Here is a 15,207-nt window from a genome sequence, read left to right on the forward strand (position 1 = left end):
AATAGCAGATCTACAAGCTCAGGTCAAGTTTACAAAGTATTGAGGGTTTAAGTCGTTAAATGTCTAAAAACACATTTAACATGAATCCAATATGTAGTGGGGGTCCCTGCTTCATATCTCTCTCTCTCAGCTAAGGGGCCCTTGGCCTACAAAATGTTGAAGACCCCTGGTCTACAATAATGGGCCTTGTATAGCAAACAGTGGTCATCTACATATCAGCTGCATGTGAGCTGGCCCAGATACAGATGATGGTAATGAAGCTGACTGCTATGAAGATGATGTAGAAGATGAAGAGCAGGCGGTCAACGATGAAGCCCACCTGGACCCACTCCTCAGAGCTCTGGTTCCCTGTCAGCTGCCGGTCCACCTGGAGGCGGATGGCCTGGAGGTCTTTACCCAGCCTCCTCATCTCCTCCAGGGCCTTATCCTCCACCTCAGGCCCCCTCTCCTCTGGAGCTTTCTCACCAGCCTTGTCCTCCACTGCCACCAGAGGGCAGGCATTGACTTCTAGGAAACAGGCATACATGACATTAGTGTAAAGTAGCTGGTCATTCCAGTGGTGTAAAGTAACTAAGTACAATTACTCAAGTACTGTACTTAAGTACAATGTTGAGGTACTTTTACTTTACTGGAGTATTTCCAATTGTCTATACTTTTACTTCTACTCCATGACATCTCAGAGGCAAATATTATACTTTTACTCCACTACAATTATTTGAAAACTTTAGCCCTATTTTATACCCAGGCTATTTGAAAATAGCCGATCTACAAGCTCACAACACGTCGCATCGCGACACGTTGTGAGCTTGTAGATCTGCTATTTTCATACATTTTAGTACTTTTACGCTTCCATGAATAGATCTTTTCATGGGTGCGTGTGTGCGTGTGTGTGTGTCGTGGATAAACTAAAACAAATGTTAAAAGCCAGAACACAATAAAATTATCTCAACAGTCATGCTTTCAATAAACCAAATTGAAAGCATGAGCGTGTGTGCGCACGCGCGCGCGTGTGTGCGCGTGTGCAAGCGTGCGTGCACGCGCATGCACGTTCATGTCTATGCACGTCTATGCACGTTACACGTTACATGGTGGCTTGCATTGCCCTCTAGTGTTGGTTCTATAGAATTGCCTGGGGGGGTGGGTGAAAAAGAGCGCTCCTTTTTCAATGTCCCTGGAATGCCAATTTCCCTGTAACATATACAAACGGCAAAGTTCTGAGCTGACATCATTTGGCCCTTCTGGCACATGCAGTTACAGGTACATTAGGCCTACTCCTAATTCAGTGTATGCTCAGCTAAATGTACTTGGCTATTTCCTTTCATTGGATGCTATGCATTGTGTTGTTTTTATGAGAAGAGTTTGTAAACGTAAACTTCCATTGAGGATGTAACATAATCAGATGTATATAGAAATGTGGACTTGGTTAGGGTGCTATAGTAGAATAAAACTTATATATTCTTATAACTAATACCATATTATTCCCATACCTGAGTTTGTTTTTTCTTTGGGCTTTGGGGGAAGGCCTAGAAGAGGGCCCAGGATATGTAGGACCAACACCTGGACCCATCGGGGGACCGGAGTGATGTTCCAACTGGAGTCACACAGGAGATTGGTGATGAGGATGGTCTCCAGTAGGCTGGCCACCATCAGAGCCAGGCAGAGACAGAAGAACACATCTGGGAAGAGAGAGATACAAGGGAGAGAAGGAGAGCAGAAGGAGTGATGGAAGTCAACATGTTCTCATGCAGCACAAGGTTCTATTCCCAACACACACTCACATGTGATAACAGACTAGACAGCATTGTTAACAAAGTGATTTAGGAACCTTCTCTAATCACTCGGTATGATTTGTGGAAGTCATTCTCCAGGAGGATGTTACATGAAGTCCTTGTGCCTCTACAGTGGTAATAATCGCACGCACGCACGCACGCACGCACGCACGCACGCACGCACGCACGCACGCACGCACGCACGCTAGAGTTGCCAGCTATCTGAAATTCAAATACGGGACAGCCGGCTGGGAAAAAGTCTAAAATCTCACTGTATATACAGTATGTATAGTTTTTGGGTATTATCCACTTGAACCCCAGCATCCATAATTCTGGGGGGGGGGACATTCTGGGGGGCACAAACTTGTAGATCAGCTATTTTTGGCTATTTTTGGCTATTTTTGGCTTATAAAAAAACGGTCCAAGTACAGAGACAACTCAGGTCCAGTTAACTAAGTTTAGAGGGTTTAAGTGGTTAACAACCTGTATCATAGTATACTGTACGTACTGTACAGTATGTGTATATGAGCTGTTTGAACTTGTAAGATGTGTGTCATTGATTGATTCCCACAAATAAGGAGCAAAGTGGGTTCCTTATCATTTCCATAAGGGGACACGTCTTTTAGTGTCCAAATTTGTATTTCAAGGGGCGGTTGGCAACCCTAACGAACGCACGCACGTGCACACACACACACACACACACACACACACACACACACACACACACACACACACACACACACACACACACACACACACACACACACACACACACACACACACACACACACACACACAATCCATGGTCCTTCAGAAACATGACATTCCACTTAAGCCGTACAGAAGGCTATAGCTACAGCAGTCCTCTGGCCTTTTACGCCTGGACAGCCTGTACTATACTGACTTATGAGAGGTACGCTGCTTCCAGTGACCGGCAGCAGGTCGTTCATCATGAGGAGGAAGACGGTGTAGCCCAGGATGAGGGTCATCTTGAAGGCGGAGCGGTCGGCGCTCTGGGGAGGAAGCAGGAAGCTGAAGAGGTCCACCGTGATGAGGAGACCGCTGGGAAGGAGGAGGTTCACCACGTAGAGAGTAGCCCTGCGTCTCAGTCTGATCTGCAGAGGACGAGAACAAACCATTCCTATAGGTTCACTGCTTCCGCGTTCACGGTATTATAACAATAAATCATAATATCTGCTATCAGTATATTCCAGGCTGTACCATGATGACTACATGAAACTTGTTAAAAGATTCAGCACCAGTCCACCATAAAAGAGGGGCTGTCAAATGCCCATATTATAATCTGCCATGAACGCATGTCAACATTCAAACACATGTACTAACGTTAAATCAACATAAGTGTTAGTTAGATTATAAAGTGCTTCTAAATCGCTCCAGTGTGTTTGAGTCAACATACAACCTTGTTGTTTGTGGTGTTTAATTACTCCACGCAAGCCGTGGTGCCGTCAATATAAAATAACCGGAAAACTCGCCCCAAAACACACTCGCCCCCATTTTTTTTCGCGAACCAGCGGTTCTTGTATTCCTGTATTTGTTTTACTGAGGATAAGGTTAGAAATAAGTTTAGGGTTAGCCATATTATTAGTTTTACTGAGGTTACGTTTAGGAATAAGGTTAGGTTTAGGCATAGTTTAATGAGGTTACGTTTAGGAATAAGGTTAGGTTTAGGCATAGTTTAATGAGGTTACGTTTAGGAATACCAGGTGAATACCGCCGGATTTGCCCCGGGGTGACTGTTTTGGGGCGAGTGTTTTGGTGTTCGTCTGTAGTGGGCAACTGCGCATGCGTTTGCAATAATGCTATCAGGATCAGATTTTTAGATATTATTATCAGATATTATACCAACATAGGTGGGCACCTGTGTTGGGCGGGAGGAGTAGGACGAAGGCCCTACGTCCTCCCGGTGGGGACTCCCCGCTGGCAGGTGAGTCAGTAGTATACAATAGCAGTGACAGCACACAAATGTCCGTGGGGAGGAATAAATTGGCATAACGACTAAATTGGAGGGGGAAAAAGCAACACAAATATATATATATATATAAGATTTAAACGTACATGGAATATAAGCTCATCGAAAGCTCCAAATGCAAAAACATTGACATTTTTAGTGCACGTGATGTCCATCAGCTCCCACTCTCCCATGGTTGTCATCACCTCCTTGGAACGCTTCAGAATGTCCTCCAGTGGTATCCAGAGTGTCAATCTCAAATGATTCTCTGAGAGAAGAGGGACCAAAGGAGAGATTATACGAGGCAATATGAAGAAAAAGGTAAGTTATGATGTGTTCCTGTCGGGCTGAAACCTCTCGTCTCCACGTTTTAACTTTTTGTGTTTTTTTGGCAAATTAACGCCCTACTTGATCATACTACAGCGTCACACAAAAGCATCAAAAGTAGCAGATCTGCAAGCTCAAAGCGTGGCACGAAGTGTTTTGAGCTTGTAGATCTGCTACTTTTGATGCTTTTGAATTTGAATCCTGAAAAACCAAAGTGATTATTATCCATTAGTAGTATTCAAAGTACATGTGAGGGAACAACCAAAAACTATTTGTATCTGAGACAAAACTGAATGTGACATATAGTGTCTTTATTAGAAGGATAATCCCTTGAGATGTGTCATCTCATTTTAGAGGGTGTCCTTATAACAGAAATACAGAGAATACAATAGACAAAACAGTACAACGAATACATCATGCATACTGTACATAAACAGGACAAAACAAACTTGACAAAACAAAACGGAACAAAACCATAAGACATAAGCTCTCTTGAAACTGGCCGCTCCCACCCCGCCTGAATACCCACAAAATAACAGACTTCATGCATTGATGATGTAAACATGTAAGGCTACGAGAGCAAAAACAGGAGTAGCAGCTACAGACGTTGCATACATGCACATGCAGTAACATGCAATGACATGCCCATGTAGATACACATAATACAAACATGCACATGCAGTAAATAACTCATAATTCACAGGGCAGATTGTAAGAGACAGAAAAACAATCAGAACCCAATTAGAAGCAAGAGCAGGTTAATTGCAGATGAGTGAGAATGGATGCTTTAAAAATATTAAGGGAGTTAATAGATCTAAGGGAACTGGGGAGATCGTTCCAGTCGGATGGGGCTTTATATTTAAAAGCACGTCGACCAACTTCTTTATTGATTCTGGTGGGGATGATGACGTAAGGGTACTCTGTATTTCTTAGGCTGTATGGTGAGCTGAAAGGACGTAGATATTGTTTTAAATAGTGAGGATAGTTAAAGTGTATGCATTTAAAAACAAATAGCAGCCAGTGAGAGTGTCTTCTAAGTGTGGGTGTTAACCAGTTAAGCGACTCGTACATGATACAATGGTGGGTTCTATAGGGACACCTCAAGATAAATCTACAAAGACTGTTGTAAATGACATTAAGTTGGTAGAGGTTTGTATCTGAGGTATTCTGATATATGATATCTACATAGTCTAATATTGGTAATAATAACTGTGAAATTACTCTTTTTCTTGTCTGAAGGGTGAAACAGTCAATGGACCGGTATAATATTTTCAGGTTTATTTTCTGTACCACTGAGTTTATGTGTGTCTTAAAAGAGAGTTGAGAATCGAGCCAGAGGCCAAGATATTTAAACTCATCAACTCTCTCCAACTGTGTTCCATCTGAAAAGTTAAGAGATAAGGGCAGGGAAATTGGTCTAGTAGAAAAGAGCATACTGACAGACTTTTTTCTGTTCAGTAACAGTTTGTTAAGATGAAACCATCTCTGAACAGAGTCGAAGTCAGCCTGTATTTGTGAGATATTTGAGTGAGGGAAGTACAGTACAGTATCATCAGCATACAATTGGATATGGGTGTTAGAGCAGATTGTAGGCAGGTCGTTAATAAAAATAGAGAACAGTAGCGGCCCTAGGGACGAGCCTTGGGGTACGCCTTTGTCCATAATCCTAAAGTCTGACTGAGTGCCATGATAGGAGACACACTGACGTCTGTGGTGGAGATAAGAGTTGAACCATAATAGAGATTGTCTTGAAAGACCAATAGCATACAGTTTGTCCAGGAGGAGATAGTGATCAACCATATCAAAAGCTTTAGTAAGATCAATAAATATTGCACCCGTAAGCATACTGTCACTGAATGAGGAGAACAGATCATTTGTGAATTTCAGAAGTGTAGTGGTCGTAGAAAAGTTAGGTCTGAAGCCAGATTGGAATGGAGATAGGAGGTGAGAATCATTGAGATATTTGGATAATTGGTTAAAAACAATTTTTCAAAAATCTTTACTATACTGTTTATAATTGAAATGGGTCTATAATTGTTAAGATCATGAGGATCACCACCTTGGGTGACCATTTGGGTGCTGAGGAGGAGCCCTCCTTGAGCAAAGCGGTACGCCTCACCGAAGTACATGTAGGAATTGAAGGTGAGAGTGCAGTTCTGGACGTCAAAGGGGAAGGTGTAGATGTCAAGGTTGCAGGAGCTGACTGCCCTCATGGGCAGCGAGTCAAATATCCAGCCGTTGTGATTGGCGGTCACGTAGGGGACAGACATGGCGTCGCTCGTGTCCATGCTGCAAGACAGGAACAAAGACTGATGTCATACGGCTCTAGAATTATCTTTTAGTTAAGTATTTTAAAGTCATTCCTCGTGTTTAACTGGTAGTTGCAAAAAGACGGACTTCGCTGCGGCGAAGGCCCCGAAGCAGCATGGTGATGTGGGGATGGGAGATGGCCGGGCTCGGGAATCCGTCCAACAGGCGGAAGAAAAAGCCGACCCCGCTGAGGTAGACGTGGAGGGTGGAGGTGCGGAGGTGGAGATGGGAGTGGCAGTGCGTCAGGAATGCTGCGATGATGGTGACGTCAGTTGAGGGGATGTGTTCCATGCTGTGAGGTAGGTGGTGAGTGTCCTGGGTGCGAATCCGTTGATGATGTGGTGGCGTGACTGGATGAGGAGGTGACGGAGCTGGGGGTTCAGATGAAGATGGTCTCCGAAAACGGAGGGATGGATGTTGGGTAGAGGTCGGCGTCCGGCGCCAGCTGTCGAAACCTCTGGAAGGAGAGACGGGAGAGAGAATCTGAGATGAGGTTATTGTGACCGGGTATATGGGCTGCACGGATGATAAAATTGTGGGTGACGGAGGACCAGGTGAGACGGCGGAGGAATGGCATGATGTCGGGGGAGTTGGAACGGCCTTTATTGATGATGTCTACTGTGGCCTGGTTATCGGAGTGAATGAGAATGCATTTCTGCATTCTGCTTTTCTGCAGCACTCATCTGCGTGGCTGCAGATGAGTGCAGCCACGACAATCGGATATAGCTCGTGTAGTGCTGAGGAAGGGTGAGGTGAGGGGGGGATGAAGGCGAGGAAATCTGGTGACCAGGCTGACGCAAACCACCGTCCCTGGTAGAAGCCACCAAAACCGAGGGAGGGGGCCGCGTCAGTGTACAGTTGGATGTCATGAGGGTTGGAAATTATCGTGTCATGAAATAGGGTGATGCCGAAAAATAAAAAGAGCCCTTCCAGGCCACCCCGAAAAGAGGCCAAAATTCGGGGCGTAAGGGCAGTACCTTGAACGCATTTGTAATGTCTGCTTTGGACAGCATGGCCCCGTGACCGGCGAGATGGATGAGGTTTATTGCATGAGTGACGGTGGAGTATTTCATGGAAAAATCATGACTGGGGATGGTGCTGTTGATGCTGGGGGAAGGGAGGGAGGGAGGGGGGAGTGAGGAAGGCGCACGGCGCCGCTCCGGGAAAGGAAGCAGCCAGCTATGCTTCGCTGGAGGAGGAGGCAAGGTGTGCCGTCCTGTTAGGGGGGCGGCGGGGGCGCTGTGCCGTCCAGATGATAGTGGACGGCTGTGCAGGGAAAGGAGGGGAGGAAGGGAGGGAGGGGGGGGGTAGGAGGGAGGCGCAGGCGGAGCCTAGAGCCTGCGTGGGCGGGGCCGCTGGAGCGGCCGCTGGACCTGGAACTGCTGGGCTGAGGTGGGCCAGGTAGGCTTGAAACAGTTCGGGTTTGTGGTCTGCTCTGGAGAAGGGAACCCCCCTCGCCGCGAGCACGCTCTGTAGGCCGGCGACAGTCCACAAGGAGATGGAAAGCAGCGGTACGGGGCCGTGCGAACTGCCGCCGGCTGTGACGGCGCCGCGGCGAGAGGAGGACGCGTCCGCGGGTCCGCTCCGCTGATCGCGTCTCGGCTGCGCTGGAGGGAGCTGAGGTTCGGGTTCTGACCCGCGGACGTACGACGAGAAGCTGGATTCTGACACCGTATGGGAAAACGGTGACAGAGAGAACAGCTCCTCGTCGTCGGAGGCATGCAAGTTTAATTCGCGCTTGTCCATTGACGGAACGGCGGAGGACGCACGCTATACTATACCTGATATACTACCTGCTTTGAGCTATAAACACTTGCACTGTTGTTTTAACTTTAGCTTTAATTAGTTTAGCAACAGTGCTGCTGCTTAGATGTTATGAGGAGAAAAGAACAAATGGAAAACTGCTTTTTACCTGCTGAATGCGAGCGAAAGAAAAGGCGATTACTTATAGCTGCTTTGTTGGTGTTTGTCTTGTCTGAGTAACGCAAGCGAAATCAAACAGGTAAGTGATACAATCGCAGGTGTATTTATACTGTAGTGATTGCTACATGGATTGGCTGAGAGATAAGCAGTGCAGGTGAACTTGATCATGAACGTGAGTGGCTGAGCAGAGGGCGGTCTCTACTCCCGAACCTACGTTGAACACAACTACATTTAAAGTTTCCCAAGATTAATACATTTAGTTATAAATATATAGAGTAGGTACTCAAAAAACAAAGGGGGGGACATAGTGACATGCTGCAGCATAGGACATGAGATTGTAATAGTTTAAACAGGGTCTAAATAATAGGGGGGATCGCCACTTGGGAAACTTTAAATGTATTTTAGTTTATTGCTATTCTTGGATGATCCTGGGATGGGTACACACTGTTTATCTCCAGATATTCTTGACTTTACACATTAGCCAACCTCCTGATTGAGTTGGCTGCATGTGACCTCACTTGCCCTATTGGGGTGAGCCTATCATTGAGCCTATCATTGCATAGTAAACCTCTGTGTATGCCCTTTTCCACTATATATGTCCTGATGAAGGCCTGAACAGGCCGAAACGTTGACGAGCAATACATTCTGGAGCTTTTTGCAACTACCAGTGTGCAGACTTTATTCTTTTTCATTATACTGTACTTTGTTTGTCTAAGCACCTGGACCAACGGATGTGCGTGCACTACCTTTTTCATTCCTCGTGTTTAACCCATCATCAGGACATTAGCCTGGCATTAGCTAAACTCATCACGTGGGTTCACTGGCCAAAGTCAGGCTATCATGCCGAGTACTGATCCGATACAGTACCAACATGTAATAAAAGAACAATCTAGGGGTAAATCTCTGCTGTCCAGCAGAAACCAGCTTACTCCAAAATGTTAATTTTTCAGGAAATTATAAAAACAAAACAAAAAGTGGAGTTAGGAAGTTTTGTTCATCATTGATAAGAACAGCTGAATGCACCTCCAAGCTCACAATGAGGTTGGAGGTCAAAACGGGGTCGAGCCTGGAGTCAGCAAAACCAGCTAACTCCACCCCCCTTTGGTGGACTTAACTGGTTTAGCAGAAAGTTTGAGGATCTAATGGAGTTAGTTGGTTTTGTCAGAAGCGTTTTTTAATAATTTTCATTGGTTCAATATATATATATTTTTTTATTAAAGATATGTTTCTGCCTTTATTGATAGGATAGTGGGATAACAGGAAATGGGGAGAGAGATGGGGGGTGAAACACAGCAAAGGTCATTGGGATCGGGAGTCAAACCCGCGACACGCTGTCAAGCTGGATTAACAGCATATGTGGTCTGCGCCTGGACCGCTAGGCCAGCGGGCGCCCAATATTTTTCTAATCAACACACAGATGTAAAGGGTGTTCAATAGCACTGATTTATGGAAAAAAAATGCAAAAGCGGAAAAATTGAGTTAGCTGGTTTCTGCCGGACAGCAACGAAATAACAATTCCATAATAATAGTTAAAGCCACAAGTTAAAATAATAATGTAAACAGTGCAGTAAGAGTATAAAACAGTACTGCAACATCAACTGAAAATAATTGTTCAGTGCAAATGAGAACATCATATTATAAATGACGTGGTATCATATTGGCATAGACTGGCATACTCGCTGATACTGATCCCAGCATTTTTGGGCAGTATCGGCAGCTTTTCTGATACTGGTATAGGTATTGGAACGACTCTACTTAAGAGACAATCATGTAGTACAGGGGTGGGCAACTTTGATGATGGAGAGGGCCACTATATTTCCACACTCATTCCAGGGGGCCAGATTGCATACTGTCGGGCAGACACCTCTTATCTCCGTTTTTTAACTATTTTCATCATTATATCACTCAAAAGTAGCAAAAATAGCCGATTTGAGACGCGTTTTGAGCTTGCAGATCTGCTATTTTTGCTATTTTTGAATTGGAATCCAGATTTCTTTCCCGCTATTTTTTAAATAGAATCCTGAAAAGTATTTTGATTTCATTTCAAATGCATTTAGTTATACTAACTAGAATTTTAATACTAGTCATTAAGCTACTAATATAGACTGAAGTAATTAAAGCGGGTCATGTTTGCATGTTTGGAATTGTGACAGCTGAAATCAATAATATATCAGTATTCCCATATTAACCTGCGGGCCGCATAAAGTGAAGGTGGGAGCCGCATGTGGCCCCCGGGCCGCCAGTTTCCCATGTATGATGTAGTACATGTAACAGAACTCACATTTCGTTGATCACTACATCTGGAACCCAAAACTTTGTTCTGGGTAGAGTAATAATGTCGGTGCCACACTGGACCGGGTCCCAGCTGAAGAACTCATTCAACCAGCCCTAAAACAACAAACCAGTGTTACTATGCTGTACACAAAGCAGGCCTGCAGTAGGTTATATGGATGCTGGGTTAAAGGAGTAGTTCACCCAAAAAATTACTTACTTTCTATCAATTTTACACCCCATGAAGCCTTGAATTCATGGAGATTTTAAAGTTTCTGTCGCATTCATAAGCCAATAATTTGATGACCACCTACTGACCGATGACCCGGTCATCAAATTATTGGCTCAGGAATTTGACAACAACTTTAAAATGTCCATGAATTAAAGGCTTCAGTTGATATAAAATAAGTAATTTTTTGGGTGAACTACTCCTTTAATAATGAAGTCATAGACAATGCAAAATATTTTTATTGTCATTACTGAATTTTGGACTGTTGCATTGTTGTCAGAATGTAGAACACAGTGAAAGAAATTAAGTAACGTCCAAATAGCGGTCAGCCACAAGTAATTGTTTTGCATTGTTTAAGATAAAATACTCACAAAATCGAGCCAGATGAATGTAGTCAGAAGCTGAGCTTTTTCATCCTGATTTTTGTTTTTATAAAAAAGAAAATAATAATAATTAAGAAATATATAATTCTTTACATAAGGACCTATTATTTTGCATTTTTAGACGGTTTATGTATCACAATACAATGAAAGACAAACTAGCATAGACAATTGAAAGTCCAGACTGCATAACAACACTTGAACTAAATGAAATACTATAAACCCCTTGTATGGAGTGAATGGTCCACATCAGAGGTAGGCAACCTTATAGGCACGGGTGCCAACATTGGCACAGGGAGAGGTGATCACTGGCACATGCTGGCATAAGTGTGAGACAGAGGATTTCTGGTTTAAAATAACAATATTTTAAAACATTTAGTCAATTAAATTAAGTCCCCTCACATTTGTATGCAGATTGCATCCTGCCAGGGGTCATCGCCATGCCTTGTGGTGGACATTTTGGTCAAAATTAGATTTTTGCCACAGACATACAAATGAGTGGACAATAATATTACCAGAAACACATAAAGAGCTAGCCCTGAATGACCATAACAGGTCTGTAACTCTGAGAGTGTACAAACCATTTGTATACTCTCAGAGTTAAGGGGGTCCTTGCACATAAAACATTTGAGAACCACTAGTTAAGGGTTTGAGGCCTATAAGGCTTGAAGCCTTATTGCATCTCTTGGTTTTCACTATTATTATTATTCTGCCGTCTTTGCAGTTCTGGCCTAACCGTGTGGTCACTTTTTACGAAACCCGGCAGTATGGTAGAGGGCTATGCCAAACGGCCAAGCCCCGAAACTCACAACCATTGGCCAAAGGGTGGCGCTGTAGCACTGAATTGAAAATGCCAACTTTGAACAGGTACAACTCATGCCCTGTTTGACCTACAGCCATGAAACTTCACACATGCGTCTCCTCATGCCTAACAACTTTTACACTCTAACTTTTCACCTCTGACCTTTAGATCTCCCACCATTTTGAATTATATGAAATACAGTAAAAATCTATCTCCTCCTGGGATCTTTGAGCAATCTGCACAAAACTTTTACGCATGAGCTTTGGACCTATGCCGACAAACTGGGGAAGTGGATTTTCCATAAGTGAAAAAATGAAGCTTTTATGAGCCAATGAATATTGCAGTTTTATGAAAATTATTCGTCTGCCCCTAACACCTACATGCAGACTCACATTTGTTTGAAACTTTGCAGTAATGTAAAGGGTCATTCCAAGTATCACTGAAACCAATCTTACTTCAATTGGTCAAAGGGGGGCGCTATAGCAATTTTTGGAAAATGCTAACTTTAAACAGGCAAAAATCATGCCTCGTTTGGCCGACAGCCGTGAAACTTGCTTACACATGTGCCTTGACTCATGAGGAACACAACTATCACTTTGACCAGTAAGCTCCGCCCTTAGATTTTCCGCCATATTGAGCAGTTTGAAACATTTAAACCCAGCATTTCTGAGCAATTTGCGTGAAACTGTGTTATATGTCTGAGCTCCTTTTTCACCAGTTCAGGTCTGTTGGTCAAAATGCTTCTCTCTACAGTACCTGCCTCACAACCGCAAGGTCATCGGTTCAAACCTCACCTCAGGCAGGCTACTTTTCAAGTCTTTGCCACGGACACATTTTGTCCGTGTACGGACATATTGATGACCCCTGCATCCTGCACATAATTCTACACTCATTCAACACTCTGACTGGGGAGGGAATCTGGGAAATAGGTTGGGGTCTAATGACAAAATTTATGGACAATCAAAATCTATTGGAAATACTTTAATTTGATGTGGTGTTAATGTTGATATGTTACACTGACTATCAAGAAAATAAAAACATGGCACTTCATGTCAAAAAGGGTTGCTGACCTCTGGGTCCACACTGTAATAATTATGTTGTGGAGAACCGAATGTTCACTGAGTGATTCTACAAGAGGACGTACCACGCCGAGAATAGCGTACAGGATGAAGGATGTGTTGACATAAGTGGGTGTCGACATGTTCATGACGGGCCGTATGGCGCTCAGCTTGAAGACAGGTCCCAGAGCCTCCAGGAGAGCAGTGGGATCCGGACGCGTACAGTTCAATACAATGGCACCGTCACATGGAACTGTGGGACGACTCTGGTCATGATCATGCTATGGTTATTTTGTTCTCTTACAGACTTTAAGTGAACTGTATAACCACTAAAACCCTGTATACCTTGTTGTACAATATATATATATGTGAATATAGCCAATATGCAAGCTCACAACATGGTGAATTGGGACACATTGTGAGCTTGCTTTAATATATCATGTTATTATTTCAGGGGTGGGCAACCTTAGGCACGGGTGCCAACATTGGCACAGGGCAGGGTGGTCACTGGACACAGGCACAGTGCCACAAGTGTGAGAGAGGATTTTCTTTAAAGTTAAATATTTTTTTAAATGTAGTCAATTAAATCGCAAATTACATCCTGAATGTAATGTTACATTAATTCAAACTCTGAACTCTGACTGGGCAGGGAGTCTGGGGGATAGGTGCATCGGGTTAGAGTCTAATCCTGAAAATATATCAAAAGAAGAAAAATAAATAAAGGTTCCTATGTACATGGACAATCAAAATCTGAAATAATTGATTTTGATGTGGTGTCATCATTCTTAATGTTGACATGGCACACTGACTGTCAAGAAAATTAAAACATGGCACTTCATGTCAAAAAGGTTGCCGACCCCTGTGTGACAACATTCCACTGCTTCTACTATAAGCATTAACTATAAGTTAGTTACAAATAAAACAATGTTGATTCTTGTAGATATGCTATTATTCTTATTCTGAACATTTTCATACATAATTAGAGCCCACAGGTCAATGCTGGGGTGGTGGTTGGAGCAAGATAACAAAAATTAAGCATCAATATTAAAAGACCACTCCTTACCCTTCATGACACTGATGGTAATGATGCACAAAATCACAAAGGGCTGGACTGATGGCTGGAGCAGCTAAAATTGACATTAGCAAGATTAAGTAATATAATCAACAGTTAAACATGACAGAACTAGAAGTGTTTATCACAATCAGAGCTTAATCCAGTTTTTTTGTCTTACAATTAACCTACACATGAGACTACAGTATGCACCATGAAAACATAATTTACCTTCAGTTTAGAATTCTTGTCAGCCATCAATCACACTGTGATTTCAACGTTGTCAGAGTGTAATGGTTTCTTCAGCTCCCAAATGGCTGCAGATCACAGATTAATTTATAACCAAAGCAAAGGTATTTTACATAAACAAATGATCTTGATCGACGTGTGCAGGGACTGCGGATGGAAATGAGCTTCCGGCTAAATCGGGCATGTTTACATGAGATCATTTTCATCTTATTGAAATCACATTCATTTAGCCCTTCTTCACATTCTTATAGGAACAATTGGCAAAGGGAGTTGGGCATGGAAATTTCGGACGACATGTGGGAAAATGTTATCAATAATATACACCGCAGCACAATTAATTACAGACACTCTTTAATCCAATTTAAAATTGTTCACAGGCTGCATTTTTCCCCAACTAAATTGAATAAGATTTTTCCGTACTCTTCTCCCATGTGTGGGAAGTGCTCTATTGAACAGGGAACTCTGTCTCACCAATTCATTACATGCCATAAATTGCAAAACTTCTGGAGTCAGCTGTTCGATTTTCTTTCCAAAGCTTATAAAAGAGACTTTCCCCCTGCCCCTTTGACCGCTCTTTTTGGAATTGTGGAACCAGGAATGGTCCACAATAAATATGAAAACCAGGCCATCTCACTATCTACCCTGTTAATGGCATGCTCCTATTAGCAGAAAAAAGCTTCCTCGATGACAAAATTGAGGAAAATCAAAGCAAACCACGAGAGCTTTGGAAGCTATTCAACAACCTACTAGGCTGCGCAGAAATTGAAAACCAGGTTTACAAACATGTGAATGACACTCTCATCACATCCAAAATCCTCAACATATTCTTCACGACCATAACCTCAGATTTGGTTGAAAAACTACCCCCT

The 15,207-nt window shown here is 43.2% G+C and overlaps 1 protein-coding gene across 1 annotated transcript; it reads right to left on the reverse strand.

The window, feature by feature from the left end:
* Positions 1-208: 208 nt before the first annotated feature.
* On the reverse strand, positions 209-14,347 carry LOC308095689 (5-hydroxytryptamine receptor 3E-like; the record flags this gene model as incomplete). Its single annotated transcript, XM_080442732.1, has 8 exons — positions 209-507; positions 1,488-1,676; positions 2,674-2,884; positions 3,846-4,006; positions 6,185-6,354; positions 10,580-10,686; positions 13,125-13,229; positions 14,321-14,347. The coding sequence occupies 8 exons, from the start codon at positions 14,345-14,347 to the stop codon at positions 209-211; spliced, it is 1,269 nt and encodes a 422-aa protein (XP_080298858.1).
* Between the last annotated feature and the right edge of the window lie 860 nt (positions 14,348-15,207).

This window comes from Gymnoscopelus braueri (genome assembly GCF_963280865.1).
Source record: "Gymnoscopelus braueri genome assembly, chromosome: 11".
NCBI classification, from domain to species: domain Eukaryota; kingdom Metazoa; phylum Chordata; class Actinopteri; order Myctophiformes; family Myctophidae; genus Gymnoscopelus; species Gymnoscopelus braueri.